Below are 23,774 nucleotides of genomic sequence, written 5' to 3'. Positions count from 1 at the left end.
GAATGCAAATAACATGTCTCCATTCCTCTGCAGTATCAATCCTAAACTCAGAAGCAAAATATACTTTATATTTTATGCCGATAACGTTTTCAGATGGGGCCCTACTACTCTACGAAGGAACAGAATAGCACAATATTGTTATAGAACAAAATAAAACAACCATGTTTCTCAAAGTCATTGTCCTCCGAAGATATTTGTCTTTCGTCTGTGAAAGCAAAACAAAACTTTACAGCGGGGAAACTGAATGTCTATAGGAGGCCTTAAGATAAACCAGTACTTGGAAAGGATGTCTCGAGAGAAGAATCTGTGATGTTTGGATAACCTGAGCTTGGCAGTCAGAAGCCTCGAGAATACGGCAGCGCTACAAGGACGCGACATTCTAATCGCTCTCCCACTATGCAGTTCGCGATGACAGGTGCGCTCTATTTGAGTTTGCATGGTTTATAGACATATCTGTGCAACCTCAGCAGGACGGTGGGGGGGGGGGGGGGGGGAAGGGTGAGGGAAGCGAAGAGGAAGGGGAGAAGGAAGGGGTGGGGTTGCTCTCTAAAAGGGAAAAATAGTTTGCATGCCACTTTTCCCATCTCCTTTATCTGAACAGGTTGATTATGAGCAGATTGTAATATTCAGCATAAAACGTATTCGTATATGTTTTGTATATATCCCAAGGCTTTGTGATACATATCGAGGACATAATCCTAATTTCATTCTATTTTTCCCAGCGGATTCTAATTCAATCAATTTTCCTACTGCAAACCAGTATGTTGTTCCTATTTTCATCTCCTTCATCTGGACAAGATATTAATCTTGGCCAGATTCTGTTAGTCAGCATAAAAATGAATCCATGTATATCTTCTCTTTTTATTCCCACAAGGCTTTGAGATATATCTCCAAGATATACCCTTTTTTTTTTCCTCAGTGGATTCTAATCAATTACCCCACTACAACCTAGTATGTTGATAGAGCATCATAGCACTTTTGAAGCAGATAATAATGTAATCAGAACAAAATCTGTGATACCAATCCGAGATCTGCAGATCAGGTCGGCTTGTGGTATAATACACATTTTTATTGCCTGTTAACTATAAACCGTACTTGTTCAGTGCACGCTGTTTATAAAATCCTTGTACAAAGCAGTTTGAAACGGACATTATAGGCAAACAAAACAGGAAGGTGGATAATGAATGGAGAATAACCTGTATTCAAGTGCATGCTGTGATGTTGTTGTTTTTTTTAGTTTCTAAAAATTTATATACGGATGAACAAAAAAATGAATAAACAAATTAATCAATCAAATACACACACACACACACACACACACACACATACATAAACACACACAAAAAAAACCACACGCACACACACACACGCACACACACATATATAGTACTCAACAAAAAATGTGTTTGTTATCTAGCAGTGTGTTTAATTAGATATGTGTGTGTGTATGGGGCCTATACCGTGTGTCTCAAAAAAAAAAAAAAAAACTATACACGTTTGAAATGGCTGCCGAATAAGAAATATATAATTCTGGGGGAAACGGTTTATATGAATCGATAGCTTATGGACTCAACTTTCATATGACACCAAAAAGTCTAAAAATTATTCATGCTTGAATGAGCACTGCTCACTTTTGTAAAGGGTATGAAAATTAGGCTGCGCGGGAATTAGCCTTTCAATTTTGCGAGAGGTGAGTCCGTTGGAACAAGGAGGTTCAAGTGAATGGAGTCACAACCGTCTTATTTCCTTTACTAGATGTTCGATGCCGCCGCTCAAAAAAAAAATTGAAGCATGCGCCAAACAGGATCTTCCACGCAGATAGTAAGACAATTGACTCGTGTCTCTTTACATTATCACCAGCTACTTTCTAAGGAAGATATGTCTTTGTGATGGCAATTACTTTTCGCTATCCCTTCTTATAAAAGATAGGTGGTACAGACACGAGGAAGTGCAAATACAAATTGCGCAAAAAATGCTGAAATAAAGATGAAAACTACTCGACTGGGCATACCCGGGCACTAATCAGATATAGCTATCAACAAAGAATTATACTTGAAGATTATTCCATGCTAGTTTTATTTGTCGGAATTAAGTGGAAAAGTGATAAAACCGGCTTTCCAGGATGGTACAGTTTTAAACATTTTCACAAGATACAGCTCTGATTTACACTTTTGAACAAATTTCTGCACGGGATTTATTTTTGTTTTACATGGGTTATCATTAAGTGAAATTTCATTTCATTTAATGAATAAATAAGCAAAATATGGCCAACATTATGTTAACGTTCAAAAGGAATCTTCAGATTGCTCAGCAAGACGGCGGTTTCGAACATTGATCATCAAAGGCACAAATGCACCTGTGAAATTCTTTTGTACATCAATAGAAATCTGACAACTGTTTGAATAATTACAGCCAGTTGGAACTCCAACTCTTAAACCTCCTTGGTTGGAGCTTACAAAACTGAAGTTGATATGATAGGTAGGGATTATGTAACATTGAATATTCAATTATGGATTGTTCACAAAAAAAAAAAAGAATGTCAAAGATGTCAGCTATTTATTCTTCAGGTCATTAGGCGTTTTCACATCAGCCCGATAAAAATCCAAGCTCGAAATATTTTTCGCGATCGCAAATTAGCGCGCTATTTCATTTCCTATTCACATCAGCCCGAACATTATCAAATAGCGCGCTAGTTCACATTAATTATCCTGCTATTTCGGAAATTTTCCGAGTTGGACTCGAGAAATTTTCTCGATCAATTAGCGCGCTAATTTGTATTCACATTTTATCAAATAGCGCGCTATTTCGTGATCGGGTTAATTTCCCAAGTCAGAAAATAGCGCACTATTTCGAAACATCGGGCTGATATGAAAACGCCTTCTGGGTAACCTGGATAATAAGTAGCCAGCAGCTGTACATTCCTTTTTCAACAAAATGTATTTGAATAATGAATTTACATAATCCCCTTCTGGTTATGCAAATACATTTTGTTGAAAAAGAAATGTCACAGCTACTGGCTACTTATTATTCAGGTTACCCATTGACCTGAAGAATAAATAGCTGACATCTTTGACATTCTTTTTTTTTTTTCAATCCAGAATTGAATATTCAATGTTACATAATCCCTACCTATCATATCAACTTCAGTTTTGTAAGCTCCAACGGACTCACCTCTCGCAAAATTGGAAGGCTAATTCCTGCGCAGCCTAATTTTCATACCCTTTACAAAAGTAAGCAGTGCTCATTCAAGCATGAATTATTTTTAGACTTTTTGGAGTCATATGAAAGTTGAGTCCATAAGCTATCCATACATATAAACTTTTTTTCTCCCAGAATCATATATTTCTTATTCGGCAGCCATTTCAAGAGTGCATAGTGGTTTTTTTTTTTAATAGACACACGGTATATAAAACAAAATCTTCTTTTTTGTTGCTTGAATTGATGCTGAAGCAGAAATAATGGAATAATATTGTGTATCTATACTTATAGAGGGATATGTCTGCCAACAGAATCAAGTTTCGATAAGTTAGGAGCTTTCTTCGGTTTAATAACTACTTGAAATTTATGAGCAGAACAAAGTATAAAACAAGGCGCTGGAAATAGAAGTGTTTGTATCAAAAGTATTAGGAAGACAAGGGGTTAGTGTAGTTAACTATGATAGGTATATTATGTCCGTCGTAGCGACGTCATACTTGCTGTTGCTACTAGATTAAAGGAAAACTTTATTGATGTTTTATTAACGTTAAGATTAAATATTGATTACTTCCTGTCGTATTCAATTGGTGCTGTTGTTGCTTTTTCCTGCGTTAATCAGACCGAAATTGCTTTTCTTTCTTAAATGAAAAGACGGGATCTATACAAATATACGACAGTGAAAAGTTTAAAATTAAACGCATTTGAGAACGAGATATGAAACTCGTCACACTGAAGACGAGTTAGGTGATACGCTTGGGGTCATCAGATGTCGGTCATCCGTGATCGACAAAGAAAAGAATGTAATACAGAACCTTGAAGTTCTAATGAGATACTTAGTTGAACTTTTTTGGGCCTACATTATTCAGATCACATTTGTTTTTCTGTCACACAAACTAAGTGGAAATTCTGTGCGTGTGCGACTAAGTCGATTTACGGACTTTTTGAGTACTTACAGTGCATAAACTTAGACCCCGTTTACGGTGCGGGGCTGGGCCGAGCCGCGGCCGAGCTGCAATCAAGGACAACCTCAATTGCGAGGCCGAGCCCCGCAATTTAGTCCGTTTACACTGCCGGGCTCGGCCGCGCTTTTGATTCGAACCTTTCAATATTTTGTCGTAGTGGCGCTCTACCCTTTTAAACAAACGCAATTTGGTATTGTCTGGTTTTCAGATCCTTTGCCAACTGAATTCCGTGGCGACGAAGTCGCCGTTCGGGCAAAGGCCTTTGTCGAAGGAGAAAATCCTTTGCAGGACAAAACCACCTTAAACTATACTAGTTTTCGACGTTGAAGTAGTTAATATCCTGAATAGCGAAATAGTACAGGCGAGGGTTTGGAAGCCAGACTAAAATTGGCCGCGCATTTAGCCCAGTTTGCGCTTACACTGAGAAAAAGGCCGGGCGCGACCGCGGCTCGGCCGCGGCCGAGACCACCTCCAGAGCGTGGCCTAATGCGAGGCCAATTTTGGCCCCGCATTTGGCCTTTTGCGCGTTTACACCGAACGCGGCCGAGCCTCGCACTGTAAACGGGGTCCAAGTGATCCTCGGCACGTACAAATAAAACATGACAATTAAGTGTTTATAACCATCCTGGCTTTAACAGTGGCCTTTTAAAACATGACCTTTGACCATTATTTACATAACCAATATGACTCCCTCTAATCTTGCTATCACAATGATCAGTTCAGAGAGCTCTTACAACTATATACAAGCCTGTGAGATTTACCAGCAGTAAAACCAATGAAGCCTCCGATACAAAACAGGGGATATAGAGCAAGTGAGTCTGTTTACATGAGAATGTGATTTATCCTGGACGAAAGTGATACCTCAATTAAAGAGAAAAGGGCAAAACATCACCTTTAACCATGTAACTATAGGTCTCCTCCAACTAAGAGTACACTTTGAACGTAAGCTTATACGTGAATGATAATTTATGACGATCTCACGTGATCGACACACATTCAAAGGGGACAGTTAGAAGTGGAAGGAGTGCTTAATCGTGTCATTAATTCCTAATCAATGACACCACTACTTTAGGCATATCATAATTTCTCATCTAAAATCAATGGCCTATAGGACTCATGCACCATTACTTGTATCGTGCATAAACTTTGTTTTTTAAGCTTTGAGTGAAACGTGTCATAACATAATTCTGTAATTCCATCAGCAGTGATCGATATAATAAAGAAGAAAGATATATCACCGTATTGAACGCTTAGAACCTAACGGGGGGGGGGGTATTATAGCATGATACTCGGTTCTTTACTGCCCAGATGCCAACAACACCCATCACCCACGGCTACGCATAGAGAAACAGCCATGGCGAAAATAAAACTTTGCTTTCTCGTAGGCAGAATGACACAGAACCCCGTCAAACACACTTTTATTGGCAGGGATGGGCATGAAAAAGTGTATTACTAATACTAAACAGCGTATGCATTCCATTCATGTGGCGCGAGATACCTCTATAGCAACATAAAGCCTGTCTTCAACTCCGTTGGTCGAACAATGGCAACCTGAAATTTCAAAGAGATGAGCGAGACGCTATATACACCTGGCCCAGAGTTAATTTATTCAGTTCTCATTCCTACTTTAAGTTGGGTTATGCTATTGTAATCATTCCCATCTGCAGTATAACAAAACCAAAGTGAGGGAAAAGGGGAGAGAAAAACGAGAGGTGGCAAAAGGAAAACTGCATGCACAACTGCAATCCATGTCATTGCGTGTGACAGGTGAAGCAAATGTATTAGTTGTTATAGCAGTGGTTTATGAGCATAAACTGGCAAATAGACAGACAATGTCAAATATAAAAACCATCAATTTAATGTCAGAGAAGATGGTAAACAAGATGCATTGAAACTGTAACTAAATCGCTGCTCTTCTACTCGATCACGGAACGTCTAACTCTATATTCAACAAAAAACAAATGTTAGGGGAAAGAAACAAATTTAGATAACATTCTTAAATTAAAAACAAGAAAAAAAAATGTCCACGTCAGGATTAAAAAAAAAAACGCCGCACGAACATGCATTATATTCTAGATGGGAATACGGTCTTGATGCAAAGGTCCAATGATTGTCTCATTACTTTAAAAGCAATCTATGGTTCCCTTACCATCACCAGTACCACACCACAATGACGTCTCTAAAATCAATGGTAGCACATTTATCATTGCATCATGCATTAACTCCCTTTGCCTAAACTACCAGTGGAACGTGTCATATTATATTGCGTATTTCGATCAGTAGTGATTGACTTTAAAGAAGAAAGATGATGCAAAAAATTGAACGCTTACCACATTGCTTATAGGGCTATTCCAGTTTGGTACTGATCTGTTCTATTCTCCCAGATGCCAGCAACATAATATCACCTATGGCTAACTAGTGAAACAGCCATGACGAAAATAAACGACAGAGAACCCCGTCATAATCACTACACTTGGAAAGGTGTTGCCCGAAATTCCTCATTATGAAGCAATATCAAGTCACTTCCTTCCCTGCCTGTCTTTAACTCCGTTATTTGGTCAAACAATAACCTGGAATTCCAAAGAGATAAGCGAGACGCCATGCACCTGGACTAGAGTTAATTAATTCAGTTCCCATTCATGTTAGTTATGTAAACGAACACGTTCCTAAATATCCTGCTACAGTATAACAAGAACAAATGAAGAGAAAAGGAAAGAGAAAACGAATCGTGGCAAGCGGGACACTGTAACAAGGGGCAATTTACAACATTAAGTGTGACAAAATTATTGAAGCAAACCCAATCTCCAAACTCCAATACAAAGCAAGGGAAATAGAGCAGCCGTGTTCACGGGTTACGTACACTTGATAAAATAATACGATAAATGACATCGGAGTAAAGCTGAACTGCCGAAAAAAAAAGAGAGAAAAAAAAAGAAGAAAGAACGGATAAAAGTCCTGCGGGGGTCGAACCTCTCGCCTTCCGGTATGGCGTTATGAAGAACCAGCGCGCTAACAGATTATGCCACATTGCTGTCCTGAAGATCGAGTGCAAAACTTAAATGTAAATACTATTGTGACAGTGTCGACTTGTGATGGCGCTATTCAATTTCTCACAAGTGGCAGCGTGGATTCGATCAATATACAGTTGCAAAGAAAAATTGGGAATCGTTCCGTACAGATTGCATTCTCATTTTCAGTTTTAAATTGCAAAATTGTCAACCTGATGAGGAGATTTGAAAACATAAAATGCATGATTACTAAAGCTTATTGTCTAAACTACAACATATTTATGTTTCAGAGGAAATGGAGCAAAATCAGATGAGGTAAAGGTGCTTAAACGTTGTCAAGTCAATGCATGGTTTAAAAAAAAAATCACCTCCCATAGACATAACACGTAAACTTGTCTGATTTTGAGTCTTTACCTTTAATCACAATTTCTAGTGTGATGACGTCATCATATTTCAAAACCATCACATGGACTTGAAAGGCAAATGTTCAAACTGCAACATATCTGAATTTGGGATAATATTGAGCTTAAACAACAGAGATACGAGCAAATGAATGTCAGAAACAGTACCTCAAAAAAATCAATTCCACTTTTTTCATCTAAAATGACGATATGATGACGTCATCGCGTTTTCCTGGCAATATTGATACCAGGAATGTTATTTACAATTCATATACTTTTGTAATATGCAATAGAAATATAGGGTCAACGGACGATTTAAAGAGCCATGGCGAAATAAACAAAGACATGTTTTTTCACTATATTTGCAGAAAGACGCGCACGTGGAATTTCAACTTTGACGCCAGTGCATTCCTTTGTTATAGGTCGAAATCGATCGGAAATCAATGGATATTGTTACTCAAAGTATCAGGAATCCAAATCAGTCAAAAAAATTGCATTTTCATGTTGCTTACGGGCTCTGCGCGCGGAATTGCGCGGACGGACGCGCACGCGAGAAAATGTTTGAAACGCTTAAAATTGTCTGAAACTTCGAGATTTCCCATTGGGAAGTCGTTTTGAGCCTTTTAAAATTTTGACGCGCGCTTACGCGCGCGTAATGATGACCTGTGTAACTAGCGTTAAAAAGTAAGATAGAGCGTGACCTGAACTTCATGTCCACCGAAAATGATACAGAAATGACATCTAGTTATGAAGTTATGATCGATCATGTGACAAGGTCCGAAAATCACAAAATGGCGCCTAGATGACGTCATAGATATGTTACTGTCATGAAAACCTTATTGTGGCTAGATTTTGTCATGAGACATGTTGACTGAAAATGTCATGTTATTTCGTTATGTCATTCTTGAGATATTGACGACACAAAATTGTCCAGAAAGAAAGAAGAATAAAAAAAACGAGATATGAAACTCGTCACGCTGACGAGTTAGGTGATACGCTTGGGGTCATCAGATGTCAGTCATCTGTGATCGACAAAGAAAAGAATGTGATATAGGCACCTTGAAGTTATATTGAGCGTGCATGCGAAACCGTTTCTCTAACCACTTGGCCACGGGACATCCACGGAAATGGTAAGGCAAAAAAGAAATGTATAGATATTACACGGGCAAAAAGTCAATGCCCACTCAACAATCGTGGCCGCGTGAACATGTATTGCATTGCTAGACGGAAATGCGGCCTTGTAACGACTGATGTCGCTATGCCATTTCTGGCAACTTGGAAAAAATACACGACGTAGACATAAAACCTATAATCGGCTGGTTTTGATACCTTGCCTTTAATCACAATTTCCAGTGTGATGACGTCATCAAAGTACAAAACAATGCCATGGTCTTGAAAGACAATTGTTCAAAGTACAACACCTCCGTCGTCGTCATTACAAACTATGATCGGTTTGACAAAGTCAGCCTGCAAAATTTTTGCAGCAGTCGAAGCAATGTGGTCTCCAACACAAAAAAGAGGGATATGGTGTGTGTGTGTGTGTTTATGTGTGTGTGTATAGGTGCGTTTATATACGAACGTGATTTCTACATGGACGAATATGTAATACAAAATTGAAGAAAAAAAGTAAAATAGCTAAGTATTTTGTTTCGTGATCATGGGGTTCGAACCCGCAACCTCACGTCTATGAAACGTCGCCTTTAACCACTCATCCATACGTCTCGGCGAGAAAATATGAGGAACGTAAACTTATGTATGTGAAAGATGAATCAGGAATCGTTTTGTCCACATTCCATTCTCATTTTCAGTTTTTAACTGCAAAATTGTCAACCTGATGAAGAGATTTCAAAAAATAAAATGCATGGTTACTGCAGCTTATTGTCTGAGCTACAACATACTTAAGTTTCAGAGGAAATGAAGCAAAATCAGCTGAGATAAAGGTGCTTAAATGTTGTCAAGTCAATGCATGGTTTAAAAGAAAATCACCTCCCATAGACATAACACGTAAACTTGTCCGATTTAGCATCTTTACCTTTAATCACAATTTAAGGTATGATGACGTCATCAAATTTCAAAACCATGACATGGACTTGAAAGGTAAATGTTAAAAGTACAACATATCTGAATTTGGGATAATATTGAGCTTAAACAAGAGAGATACGAGCAAATGAATGTCAGAAACAGTACCTCAAAAAATTAATTCCACTTTTTTGATTTCAGATGATGATATGATGACGTCATAATGTATTTAGGGAAATATTGGTACTTGAAACGTTATTTCCAATTCATATGCTTTTGTAATATGCAATAAAAACATAGGGTCACCTGACGTTTGAAAGAGCTATGGCGAAATAAACAAAGACATGTTTTTCGCTATATTTCCACATAGACGCGCACACGAAATTTCAACTTTGACGCCAGCGCATTCCTTTGTTATAGGTCGAAATTGATCGAAAATCAATGGATATTGTTACTTAATGTATCAGGAATCCAAATCTGTCAAAAAATGTGCATTTTCATGTTGCTTACGCGCACTGCGCGCGGAAATGCGCGGACGGACGCGAACGCGCGGAACGCTTAAAATTGTCTGAAACTTCGAGATTTCCCATTGGGAAGTCGTTTTAAGCATTTAAGAACTTTGACGCGCGCTAATGTGCGCGTAATGATGTCCTAGGTAATTAGCATCAAAATGTAAGATAGAGCGTGACCTGAACATTATGTCCACCGAAAATGATACAGAAATGACCTTTAGTTATGAAGTTATGATTGATCATGTAACATGGTCCGAAAATCACAAAATGGCGCCTAGATGACGTCATAGATACGTTACTGTCATGAAAACCTTATTGTGGCTAGATATTTTCATGAGACATGTTGACTGAAAATGTCATGTTATTCCGTCATGTCAATGTTGAGATATTCACGACACAAAATGTGCCAGAAAGAAAGAAGAATAAAAAGAAAGAAAGGAAGATTTTGACAAACACAATAGGTGATACGCTAAAAGCGTATCACCTAAATAAAGAGAGATTTTGACAATCACAATAGGTGATACGCTGATAGCGTATCACCTAACTAGCGGAGGACTGCCTACCTGTGCAATTTGATGGGGGATCCGAACCATCTCGACCTGGGGGCGACTCGGTCGGTTCTGCATCGTCCGCTGGCAGGACGCACTTGAATTTCTCTTGCCAGAACTCCCTGAACCAGGGGTTCCTGGTGTTGTTCTCCGGGTTCAGACCGAACCAGTACGGGTCAAAGTCTCGATAGTGCTCCGTTCGTGGCTTCAGGGAAATACCGCCCACCGCCTCCTCCTCAACCCCTTCTACAACCTCCAAGCGGTTCGCCCATCCATCGCTACAGGGGAAGATAAGAGAAGCAGCATAGCAGTCAAATTGGAAGAACAGGGATATCCTTTGGGGATTTTTTTTCCTGTTACAGCTTGAAGGGAAAAGGGGAAGAAAAGTGCGTGCTACGGCCACAAGCACAACGATCTCAACCACACCAATTACCACGTACGCTTACTTTGTGATGAAACCTGACGTGTACATCTTGTGTATGTGCAATACCCCCCTTTTCTGCCACGCCTTTTTGCTGATGGCATCAGAGGATTTTAGCAAATAGTGACCAGTGAATTAAAAGTAAACAAGTAACTGGATGTTTCTAATTGATAAAAGATGAAATCCCTCAACTGCTATCCTAGGGAAGGTATGTATGATTAAAAAGTTGTCAGCTTTTCACCATTAAACAACACCTCTAAATTTCACTGCAAATCTTGTACATTGAAATACATTGAAAAAGATTTGATAGCATTAAACCCAGTTAACAGTCACTACTAGTCTGCGATGATTACCAGAACCACAGACTTCACAAAACGTAGAATAATATTTTAGAAGAGCAGTTGAAAACAGCCAAGCAGAAAGTGGTAATCTACAGATAAGAGCTACATGAATATTTTTTTTTTTTATTTGGTTGAAATGGATACACATTTACCTGCACAAGTTTGATATGCACCTGGTTTATACAGGAATATTTAGAAAATAGATTTCAAGAGGCTGGAATGGAAGATAACGGGGCTTTAAAGGGATCGTATAGTTTTGGTTGGGACATAATTTCAGGTTTCTAACATTTTTTGGTGAGATAATAAGAAACCTCTTATGCAATATGAAAGAGCATGTAATTCCATGAGGAATTCAACGTTTATTTGATGAAAATTGGTTTTGGAATGGCTGAGGTATCCAAAACAGAGCGATTTCAATTAAGTGTGGGACCCACCTTTTATTACGATCACTTTGTTTTACTTTGTTTTTGGATGTTTCAGTTATTCCAAACCTGATTTTCATCAAATAAACTTTGAATTCCTCTTAAAATGGTATGCTCTGTACTATTTCATAAGTGTTTTCTTGGTATCTTGCAAAAATTTAAAAGCCCAATTCTCATCTCCACCAATACTGTACCATCTCTTTAATGGATTGATTGGTCCTGGCAACTGAAATTAGGCTGATAATGTCCTTGTATGTATCATGTGTTGGTTATCGGTGGATGTCATTGTAATATCATCATGCGAATGACAAGGCGGAAGTTCTTTTTGTTTTGAGTTTTGAGTTGTTTGTTGTCGATTTTTTACATGATTCATGTCCAGTCCTCTGTCGTACTACAACGGGACATACAGAGGCTATATTACTTCAATATGTCAGAACCTTGTTGACAAAGGAAATGTTATATGTTGCATCTAAACTTCATATTTCTCAATCGTCCTAATTTGATGTATTCAGTAATTTTAAAAAAAAAAGTTATCCATGACGTCTTTTACCCACAAGAAATGCGATAGAAATCGATAAAAACATGACAGTTAGAGAACATAACAGGAAAAGAGGAAATTCAACTGGATTGGCGCACATTCAGGTCAGACAATATCGAACGCGGTCTACGTAAAGCAAACATAATAGACAAAGTGGATAGAAAGATTTATTTCGTTTGTTTGTTTGTTTGTTTGTTTGCTTTTTGTCAACAGGTGAATAAAATAGAGAGACGCACCACCTGCCTGTCCTACATTCAAGTCCGAACCCATCAAAACTGGCTTTAGAGTTACATGCCGGAGGCGTATATCATTTTTGGTCAGTGCATGTATCAGGACCGAGATACTTCCATGATAAAGTTGTGATTGCTTGTGTTTCGTATGTTTGTTTGTTTGTTTGTTTGTTTGTTTGTTTGTTTGTTTGTTTGTTTTGCCTGGAGCAGGTTTATTTCACACTGAACAGAAGGATTCTAGTGCATGTTGTTTACTATAACACGATACAAAATATCATGATATTCGTGTGCTGGACAGTAAAATTTTATCTCGCTGATCCTGCTCATCAGTCAAGAGTAATGCCCTTTATAGATTATGTTAACAGTATTCCTACAGTTCGTATTATGTTATTTCATCCATTTCTCCCTCTCCCACACCCTCTTCCCCTCTATCTATCTATCTTTTCTATCAATCCAACAATTTATCTGCCATCTATTGTACCATCTATCTATCTATCTGTCTATCTATCTATCTATCTATCTATCTATATGTATGTATATTTCTGTCTGTATCACAATCATGTCTATCTGTCTATTAAATTTTATTATTTTTGAAGTCGAATGTTTACCGTCTCAGATATAACGCTTCTGAGCAACATGGAAAGGGAAACGAAACAGAAACAATGCTATGATAATTGACGGTAAATACTTCTCTACCACAATAAAAAAAAAAAAAATACGGAACTTCATTTCATTATCACCTTAATGAGTTCATTTTCACATAATTTTACCGGACTTGCGTACATAGAGTTAAGTCATGCGAATAAGTGCAAGATCTTACCTTCCAATAAAGAGGTACTTTCCGACCTTGCCTTTCCGCCGGGTGGCCTGCAGGAGCGCCGTTACGGTACCTCCCTCGCAGAAGCAGACCACCACGTGCGCCGTGGGCGTTTCCTCCAGCTCGTCAATCACCTTGTCGTGATCGGCGGGCGTGGCCGGCAGGGGGATCCCCTTGGCCACGGCGATGCATATTCCACGCTCGTCGGCTATCGCTCGAAAGGCCTGGATACCACTTTCGCCGTAGTTACCTGCGCACGGAGGAGAGAATGAAACACAACTTTTAATACCATTAAATCTCCCGTCATAATTCAACAACGATGCCATATTCATATACTAAAATTAATATCAACGGTCTTCTAAAGTCTTTGCTGTGACAAGGTTAAAGAGCCATCGAGTGGCCATTAGATCCACTGCGACTTTTCCCCAACGGGAACGAAGCGACATACCAAGAAGAACTGACACAAACCAATGTTTTTGCACTGTATCAGAGAGTATGCCATGACAAACAAACAAACATCGGACTTTCAAGAGGAAGGAATTTGAAGCCGTCCGGCCTATTTACCATTTAAAGAGATTGTTGGTGTCAGTTGCAATCACGACAAATGTAAACGGATCATAACCATTTCCGTGATTGAGTTGGAATGAGCACATGATTGCAAAAGTGTGTGCTCAATCACAAAGATCCACGTGTTACAATCAAGCTTGTTTGCAGAATATAGAGCATTACATCTCATACTCGCAAATTCCCAAATTCGATGATATTTCGAAAAATCTCAAAAAATTGTATTCGTTATTAATGCTAAAATGTATAGTATTTTAGTGCACTTTGATTAGTCCAATCGATGCAGACACGTTCACAATCTCCTGTATATACAACGTTACATCCCAGTACATAAATTCTTCATCAACTCTCAAGCTTGCCCAACTTTGATTTGGTGGCAATATTTAGTGTATCCATTTTATATTCAGCAACCCATTTAGAGTTCGATCGCACAACGACCTACGTCCACTCTTGCTTATAATGTGAGATATTTGCGATTAAAGATGATAAAAACACGGACAGTAATAAGAAAGTATGGAATATCGTAACTCATACCTTCAAAAATATTTCTTAATGTTACACGTGAAGTAACGCTGGAGATAGGTTTTTGTTTTTGTTTTGTTTTTTTGCTCTGCATGACACACTTAATGGAGGATTTTTTTTTAATGGCGCGTAACCATCATTGCGCTCAAACTCTTCACTAATACACGAAGAGGAGTAGGTGGAGTAGGGGTTCAGACCAAAGACTCTCAATCTTGAGGTAACTGGTTCGAGTCCCCTGCAGCAGCAACTTCGAGTCTTTGCTCATAAGCAATTATTTGCCATCTTTATCGAGCGAGTGAAATTATAATGTCATAAACTTAAACTTGATACCAGTTAAAATAATTATCATCTTCCCGAAATCCTTTTTTTAAAACACTTTACTCATATCCATGAGCGCTGCCAATAACGGGAACTGCACCTTTCACAACTAGGCTGGGATGGTCAGAAATCAATCATTTCGTTCGCTTCTGCTTGTCAGAATGGCAACTTTGGGGTTATACTCATAATGTGTGACCATGTACACATAAAAATATGGTGTACATTTTTCACAGCGGTGGCATCGTGTGTGTATGAGGAGCGTGCAAAGCACATGATAGCTATAGGAGTGAGACTACAAACCATTACTGGACAGGCGGGTGTGATATTTTGGTGCATGCATTCTCCAAACTCATATCGATGTAAATTTTGATTAATCGAAGTGTTTGCTGTTAGGAAATTTAATAAATCTGGCCTCTCCATGGATTTTGCCCTAATTTTAGCAGACCAGACTTACCAAGTTTGTTTCTTTCTTTCTCAAAACTCACTCAGCTTTATGCTCTCTTCTTGTGAACTCATTTACACTGTTTTTATACAGGCATCAATTTTTACCTTCATGAGGCATGAAACACATAAATTGTTTACTCCCACGAGCACCGTGCACCGATGCCAGCTAAATATGCCTAATTTAGGTCGGCCAACACATCTCAATGCCAACGTTATTCCCTGGCCCAGATGATAAATCAGGCACTGTTAAGAGCCATCCTTGTAATCAACCCGATATAACCTTATTCGCATCTAAGGGATTCTTACCCACGGCGCAGAAGAGATGAATTCAGAGTGCACACGACTACGTAACACATGCACATTCTTGCTCATGAAACTGGTCGAAATCGTGAATTATGGGCTAAAGATTCCTCTTCATAATATACCTTTCTTCTTCCCTATTAATTAACCTCTGTTGATATCAACAGGTCAATCCTCCACAAATCAAAGAATTGATTAATCAAAATATTTATCAAACGTAATATGCATTTTCTGCACCCATTGAGCCTGCAATATATATTATATTATGCATGATATGCTGAAGTAATGATGAGAATAATAATGCTTATATGGATGTTGGCAAAGTGGTAAGGGACTGTACTGCATAATATCTCTTTTCTTGCCATTGTGAGCTGTAATTAACCTGCTTCACTCGATAAGGTGCATATCAGCGCGTATTGTTTATTTTGGCTTACTATAGGTCTATATTGTGTACATGAAACTGCTAACATAAAATGATTTTAAAATGGATTCAATTAATGATTACTTCGTTTATAGAGAATGCTGAAACTTGCGATTTGGAGAGCTAATCACATTGGTAGAAGTGGACACTGATTCGAATTTCAATGGAATTTAACGTTTTGCTCCTGCTTCCTTTCTGTCAATCTCTCCCCCCTCCCTCCCTCCCTCCTTTTCCCCCTCCTATCTCTTTCCTTCTCTCTCACACACCTTTTCTCCCTTTTTCTCTTCCTCTCACTCGCTCAAAGTCCTGTATTACTTCAGGCTAAGTCACAGCCGGTTTTATCAATCTCCCAAAATAATGATCCTATAAAGTAGCTTTCATAAACGCAGATGATTAAAATGTTTATGGCGCGGTTGACTTTGAAGAGCTAAATCTGGTTTCAGTGACGGCACTAGCTTGCCAAGTAAACCCTACACGATGCTTTTTTCGAATATGATAATCAAAATACCGATAGAAGGGAAGATTCCCAAAGGGATTTTGAGATTAAGACAGTTGAAGGTCAAGTGAGGTCAGGATCATTATCACAGTCTTTTAGAAAGAAATATATTCACTTTGCGCCATTCACTTTATCCAGCTATCATAATCTAAAAAAATGTCAACGGCCTCAACTTACATCTTTCGACTTGATTTGTTTGTTTGTTTGTTTGTTTGTTTGTTTGTTTGTTTTTTTGGTAACAAACGACATTCAGACGACATAATTAAAGGGGAAATCCAGTCCAAATACAAGTGGGTCTGATAAGAAAGAGTAAAATATCAAAAATATATAAAATATAAAAAATCAACGGTAAAACTTTGATCGAAATCGGTTGAAAAATATAAGGAAGTTATGACATTTTGAAGTTTCACTGATTTTTCAGGAAAGAGTTCTTGAACGGTCAATATGAATATGCAAATGGGAAAGTGAGCATGTCATTCCCTCACAACTTGCCATATAGTTGTAAATAAAGTGTTGAAATTTCCAGATTTTCATTCAAACGCAGTTATGCCCAAGGCTTAAATCCTAGCATATCTAACACATCAGTATTCTGAAGTTATTCAACCAGGAATAACATCATGTTTCAGACTTCAATGACATCTACAAGGTATAAATACCTTTCGATACCAGAAAACTTGGTTAGCTATAGGCTTTACTGCTGTCATGGCTGTAGCTTCTTCACGTGTTATGTCGCTGTCGCTACAAGTGTGTGAGTGCGTGCGCTGTTTGCGTTTATAAAGTATGCGTTGTTTATGTGTTATGTATACCCTTGGGCAAAGTTTGTAATATCGAATCCTTCTCATATGAGGTTTCGCGTCATTCCCGCCCGCCCCCTGCTCTGGCCATAATAATCACCATTCACCGGGAATGTAGGAGGAGATACATCGCACGCTTCCTCTTGCCGACAAAAAGTACATCGGTAATGACTGCGAGAGGTGAAGGGTAGCTTTTGAAAGTCAACTCGTCTAAATCCCCTCAGGATTCAATATGACGAGCCTGGAACCTCTAACGTGAATCCTGCTTTAGTCTTCAGTGTGGGGGAAAAACAAAACAAAGTTTGGTTTTTAATTCGGTCACCTTGTGGCAACGTCAAATACCCTGATCTTTCCATCAAAAGTGAGCGTCATCGGTAACAGAGGGCGTCACTTGTTCCACTTTAAGAGATCGCCGTTGCGTCACAGCGAGCAAAATAATGAACCTCAGCAATTACTGCCTGTCCATCCTCATTAATCTTAGCCCTACAAAACGCAATTTTCAGACTTCGGGCAATAACGTACACCCCCAAAAAGTATATGTAAGAGGGGCGCGAAAAGTGTATCATAATTAGTTGTCACCGTTAGGAGAGGTACCCGAGAGAAAAAACCCGGATATTCCAACCGGCAGGCCAATCAATCTCCAGGAGGACCAATTGGTTGTCACGTGCAAGGCGCTTCCTATGGAGGGTATGACATTCGGAGACATCGGTTGACTCCCTGTCAAAGAAACGGACGCAGGAGACGCCAAAATTATAATGAATGATGCAACGCTCCGGAAAGTGCAGACTCATCCAATCTGCATCATCATCCTTTACACCAGGAGATGAAGGTGTTGCCATGGACGCGACGCTACTGTGCGTTGTCTTCGGATGTATCCTTAAAGATCGCTCAACCTGTAGGGTTTCTTATCTTATTACTTAACTTCACCACCATAACCTACTGTTAAGGCGAAGAGGAGACTTCACGCTTTTACGTAAAAAGGATTTGACTTTCTTGACAAAAGAATTAAAAAGAGATTCGTTTCAAACTTGTCACAACTCTTTCAATCACATTCTCAAAATAAGAAAAAGAAGACACACCTTAGAGAAACACTGCAGGTTGTAAGTTCTTGCGTGAGTCTCCCAGCTCACCAATACCGTTGAAATGTTTGTAAAGCTTTGTTTGTAAACTTTCCCTTTCTCAGACTTGGAAAAGGGAATTGTCGCTGGAGCAAGAGACAACTTTGTAGATGAAGATCGACAACTCGATGACAAGAGACAATGACCCTTCAATCTTATCATTATCTTTGTTTGAAACACTGTAATAGTTAAAGTGTGAATAGCAGACACCGTATGCCCCTGAACATGATATTCTGGTTCGAATCCCACTTGGAGCAGATAACCCTCAATGAACGAGATGTTTGACCTACCAGGTCCCTCAGTCTTGACACAGTATTGTATAGAGGAGCATATTAGGCTGGTAGGATGACACGAACACTGACGGGCGCCAATTCAAAATTCCGATAAAGAACTTAAGAGGTACTGTGCTTTAACTTTATCAAAGTGCTGTTAACCAAGTGAATTATGGATTACACAATTTTCCGGCTTTATCAGAAGTTTTAGAATCAGGGACCCTCGCAAAATCTGGGAATTGGGCATTTATAGCTTCACTGCACTGGGATGATTAAGGAAGCAGAGTAGACATTGGTAGAGCAGAATTAAGATGGAATTTCCGGTAAACATACTAACACTCGTTTTCTACAGACGGCCATCCCCTCAGAAAAAAAAAAAACCCATACAATCACTGAATTCAGTGAAGAAAGCCAGGTATAAGTGTGTCTAACGAGTCCACCATAAACATACGGGCTCCAGCAGTGTAGCTAATTTCATACACTGTAAAAACATCGGTGTTAGATTTAACACCATGGGTGTTAAATCTAACACCGATCAAACTTCAATAGAAGACCTCACCCACAGGTGTAAAAAATGCACTGTGATGGTGTTGAAAAGTGTTCACCTGACACTTCGTGGTGTTAATTTGACACTGTACCTGGTGTTATTTTGACACTACTGGTTTTAATTCAAAAATGACACCACATGGTGTTGATTTGATATGTGTTGGTGTTAATATCAATGGTTTAACACCCGTCCAGCTTCAATAAGAGACCACACCAGCTGGTGTTACTGTGGTGTAAATTCATTTTCACATTTTTTCAAAAATCTAGTATTTTAATGTAAAATTCTTGATCGTCTTGTTTAGATTAAAAATCAACAAGAAGTGCAGTTACTAAGAAACTCTTCAAAAAACAGTTTTATATTTGGAAATGACACCCGGAGGTGTTAATCTAACACCATAAATGAGCACCGAAAATTTAACACCAGCTCGGTGTTCACTATTTAACACCGGACTTTTTGCAGTGTAGAATTCAGCCTGTGGCAATACATATGCCGTGTTAAGAAATAAAGATGCTTTTGTGTCTGTAACAAGAATAATTGAGATGAAAATACAAAAACGGGATGTATAAGGAAAATAAAGAACTGCGTGGCAGAATGGGATATGTGCATGACTTCAAGCAAGTATATTGCCCCAAGAAAACGGGGCATTTCCTGTCACGTGAGATTTATGATAAGGAGTCAGTGGACGCTGAAGTTATTCAATGAATGTAATGATAATGATGACCAAAGTTAGTCAAAATTAGACACGTAATGGGGAGCGTCAAAGGCATAATTTACCATTTGCAGATGAAACAAAAACCCAGCATTAGTGCTTTAAAATAGTTCTAAAATGTGAGTAAGGGATAAAAACAACCAATGTAAAAATTTGAATGAGTATAATCGATGTTAAATATTGTTAAATATACAAAATGTGAACAATAGTTAGAATAAAAATGTTTCCGGACTAAACCGTCTACGTGGTTTAATGAGAAAAATAGTAATCTCCTTATATTTTAGGCTTTCTTGCCAAAGTTTTATATGGTAGGATGTTTTGTGATACAACTGACTTACACATATGCATCAAAAGTGATATCTTGAACATTTATAAAATGACTGCTCCCAAAGGTAATTAGGACCTTTAATGGCGATGTTTGCCATATCCATCATAATAAGAATAAAATGATCCCCATTCTAATGTATCGTATGTTTTGAATAGTCATTCTCAACCATTTTGCTCCAGAAGAATATTACCAGAAATCTGATAACTATGCCTGGTTCATGCTTTCCAATGCTCTACACTTTCATCGGACAAGTTCAACGACTCGTTCTCGTTATGAAGTCTTTACAAGTCAGCAGGTTTTACTAAAATTCTGTACTTTCTTTCTCTCTCCGTCTTTCATATCTTCCAGGCAAAACTGGACTATCATTACTTGACGAGACGAGCGCGCGCGGCGTACACAGATTGGTGCGCCCCGAAGCTACGATCCCATATATACACAATGTCATCCTATCCTGCGGGACCGCTAAATTGCCATAAAGATACCGCTCGCCCCTGCTCAGACTTGCCATTGATCATCCAGATCTCTTGGAGGATTAGCTGCCGTCCGCGCCATATATTCCCACTGTTTATGCTGGTGCCGCCACGATAGTGCTGGTACGTTAAGGGACAATAGCCCTTCGGCAAATTGGGGGAAACATCCAAAAAGGATGGTGAACAAACACATTAATGAAATTGGTATTGACATTTTAGAAAAATCATGTTGAATGCGAGCATTGTTGTAAACAGCTAAAACTTGGAAATTTTGTTGTGTCGGAAAACTGTTTACTTGTGCGTGAAGAATAGGCACCATGTATACATTTTGTAGAAACATACGAGATTTGTTTGAACTTTATGTATGAGTTGTTATTGCTATATATGATACTTGTAGTATAAACGTATGTTTATCAACACAAGGGAAGACAGGCCCTGGAAGCGAGCTTACAGTGCTTAATACCATGAAGCATATAATTAATCACAACTTTGTCTACAGTGACATCACTTTATCGTGCATGACGAATGGTTAATGACAAAATAGGCTTCTCCTAGGCACCCACTTCATCGTTAATCGACAAGACTGTAGAATCGCTTTAGATGCCCCTCCCAAACACACACACAAAAAACACACATGAAAACACACACACACGCACACACGCACATGCACACAGACGCACACACAAACTGCGTTCATCTCAAAACTGTCTGTTGTCCATTTCGCTTTCTCTTTCTATCTTTTCTATCAGCTCTATGCCTATATCTCGCTGCAACTCTTATTTTTTGCTCCTTCTATCCCTCTTGCCCTTTCTTGTCTTCTTTCTAAACAGTTCTCTTCTCTCTTATTCTCTTCTATTCTTTTCAGTGTTCATCCCAAATCCATCACAGCTACGGCAAGTGGCATTTCCACGTGTTGCAAAATGTATGAGTCCGCGCCTGAGTTCCCGCCAGGAGGTGCTGGAGTATGCTGCAGCTTAGACACTTTGATACTTTGATACGAATTACAGTGTCGTATTGCCAGGATAATGTTGATATTCCTCCTCTTCTAATTGTGTCTTCGTCTCTGTCAGCTGTCTCTAGAAGAATTTTCGTCACTATGAATTAATTTGCAACCCCCACTGGCATTGCATTACCTCCCTTTAGGATGCTACTCTCCCGGACGTTGTATCGTCTTTGCGGTTATTGTATGACTTCTAGCTCATTTCAGACATGATAAGAATGACACTTCATCCAAATGTGATGGGATGAGATGAGCAGAGATGACAGACGAAAAAGAAGAATATATAAAAAGTTTTTAAAAAAGGAGGAAAGCAAGGTAATACTACACAAAACAAGACGAAACGGGTCAAAGAAAGAAAGAAACGCCTCGTAGGAGTCTCTGTGTGTGTAAGAGGACTTTCCTTCCTGGTGACAGACTTGCTAATACTAAATATGACCAGCATGTTCAATCCACGGGTGTCTCCTGTGAGCAGAATACATAAATTCTGTAATAGAGGTATAGGCACCGTTGATAGGAATGTGTTCAATCCTATTTACGTGTCTTAGTTGGCATCATTCACAGATTAATTCACGTTGCGATGATTAAGAAAAGCATAGGGGTATAAATAGGTATAGAAAGGGAGAGAGTTTGAGACAGGCAATGCTAGCCTACTTTTAAAGAGATGGTATTATAATAGTATTGGTTGAGGCGAGGATTCAGCTTTTAATTTTCTGCGTGGTACTTAGAAACCACTCCATGAACTGTTAAAGAGCATGCAATTTAAAGAGGAATTCAAGGTTAATTTGATGAAAATCGGTTGTGAAATGGCTGAGATATCAAAAAATAAAGTAAAACAAAGCGATCTTAATAAAAGGTGTGTCCCACCTTTTCTTAGGATTGCTTTATTTTGGATATCTCAGCTATTTCAAAACCAATTTTCATCAAATAAACTTTGAATTCCTCTTAAAATTATGTGTCTTTCATATTTCATAAGAGGTTTCTCATTATCTCCACAAAAAATATATGATAAAAAAAGTTGGAAACCTAAAGCCCCATCTCAACTTAAACTGCACCATCCTTTTTAAAACACCTTACCACCTTCAGCCACACATTATGACAATTAAAACATGCTATTACCCTGTCCTCTCCGTAGCGGTTCTTCACGCTACGATGTTAGGAATGTATACTACAAGTCAAGGTTACAGGGCTAGTGTCATCTAACAACCTACTTTCTGAGACCTTGCACCTTCGATGGAACCGCCACCTGCGTATCGTTGAACACGTAGCCTCGCATCACCTTCGAGAATCTATTGCTTTCTATACGAGAATCCTCAGAAATAGCCCATGTATCGCAGAGGGATAGTCGATAGCGTAATTCGCTCAGTATATGAATGGCCATCGAAGGTAACGTACTAAGCGTGATCCAATTAAATCCACTTCGTCACCTCCTCATGGTTTTAGAATGGAGTTTGTGCCACACGCATCAACACCAACAGGTTCACCCCTGCACGGTCACGTTTTTCGCCGAGTACGTATATGCCCCCTGCCCCGGCCCTTCTCTAGTATTCTCCCCTCAACATTCTATAGATGGATAGTGTAGCGCTGCTGCGTACTGACTAGCCCATCCACATTGGTGTCCTTTTATCCAAAATATCTAATGACACAGAAGGGCGACGGCAAGGTGTGTGCAAAACTGATTAAGCCAGCTGAGGACATTCTAAAAGGCTCACATTACACGCAAGGACAGACGACACTGCAGAGCGGGCGGGAAAATTTCTGGCTTCCATCACTGCTCCAACGATGGTGTTGATTTTTCTATAATGCATGCAGGTGGTGTGTAACGCCCATGGCTTCCATTATCACTATACAGTTGCAGAGCATGCAAACTTGAGTCGGGCATCTTTGTGGCAACCTGACTAAGACGTCGCATCCAATTCATGGAAAATCTGCAGAAAGAACGAAACCGCTCTACACTGCCCTATCTCGAGGATGCACGAGCATGCCCGCGTTCTATAGAGGCACTCCTCCATTTTTCACTTCATTTCAATAGTCATAAGTAAAATACATCCATCTCTCAT

The 23,774-nt window shown here is 39.0% G+C and overlaps 1 protein-coding gene across 1 annotated transcript in view; it reads right to left on the bottom strand.

The window, feature by feature from the left end:
• The window catches only part of LOC139728497 (metabotropic glutamate receptor 1-like), a 180,617-nt gene that overhangs the window by 34,380 nt on the left and 122,463 nt on the right, over positions 1 to 23,774 (bottom strand). Inside the window, exons 2-3 of the mRNA XM_071639436.1 lie at positions 13,418 to 13,664; positions 10,661 to 10,923 (exon numbers count right to left, since the gene is read on the bottom strand). Of these exons, the coding sequence (XP_071495537.1) occupies positions 10,661 to 10,923; positions 13,418 to 13,664 (510 nt within the window). The remainder of the gene's footprint in view (positions 1 to 10,660; positions 10,924 to 13,417; positions 13,665 to 23,774) is intronic.

This window comes from Diadema antillarum, unplaced genomic scaffold, assembly GCF_040938485.1.
Source record: "Diadema antillarum isolate AM-2024a unplaced genomic scaffold, OU_Dant_1.0 seq00000182_RagTag, whole genome shotgun sequence".
NCBI classification, from domain to species: Eukaryota; Metazoa; Echinodermata; class Echinoidea; order Diadematoida; family Diadematidae; genus Diadema; species Diadema antillarum.
Note: the sequence above shows the minus strand (reverse complement) of the source record. Positions and strands in the feature narration are given on the sequence as shown.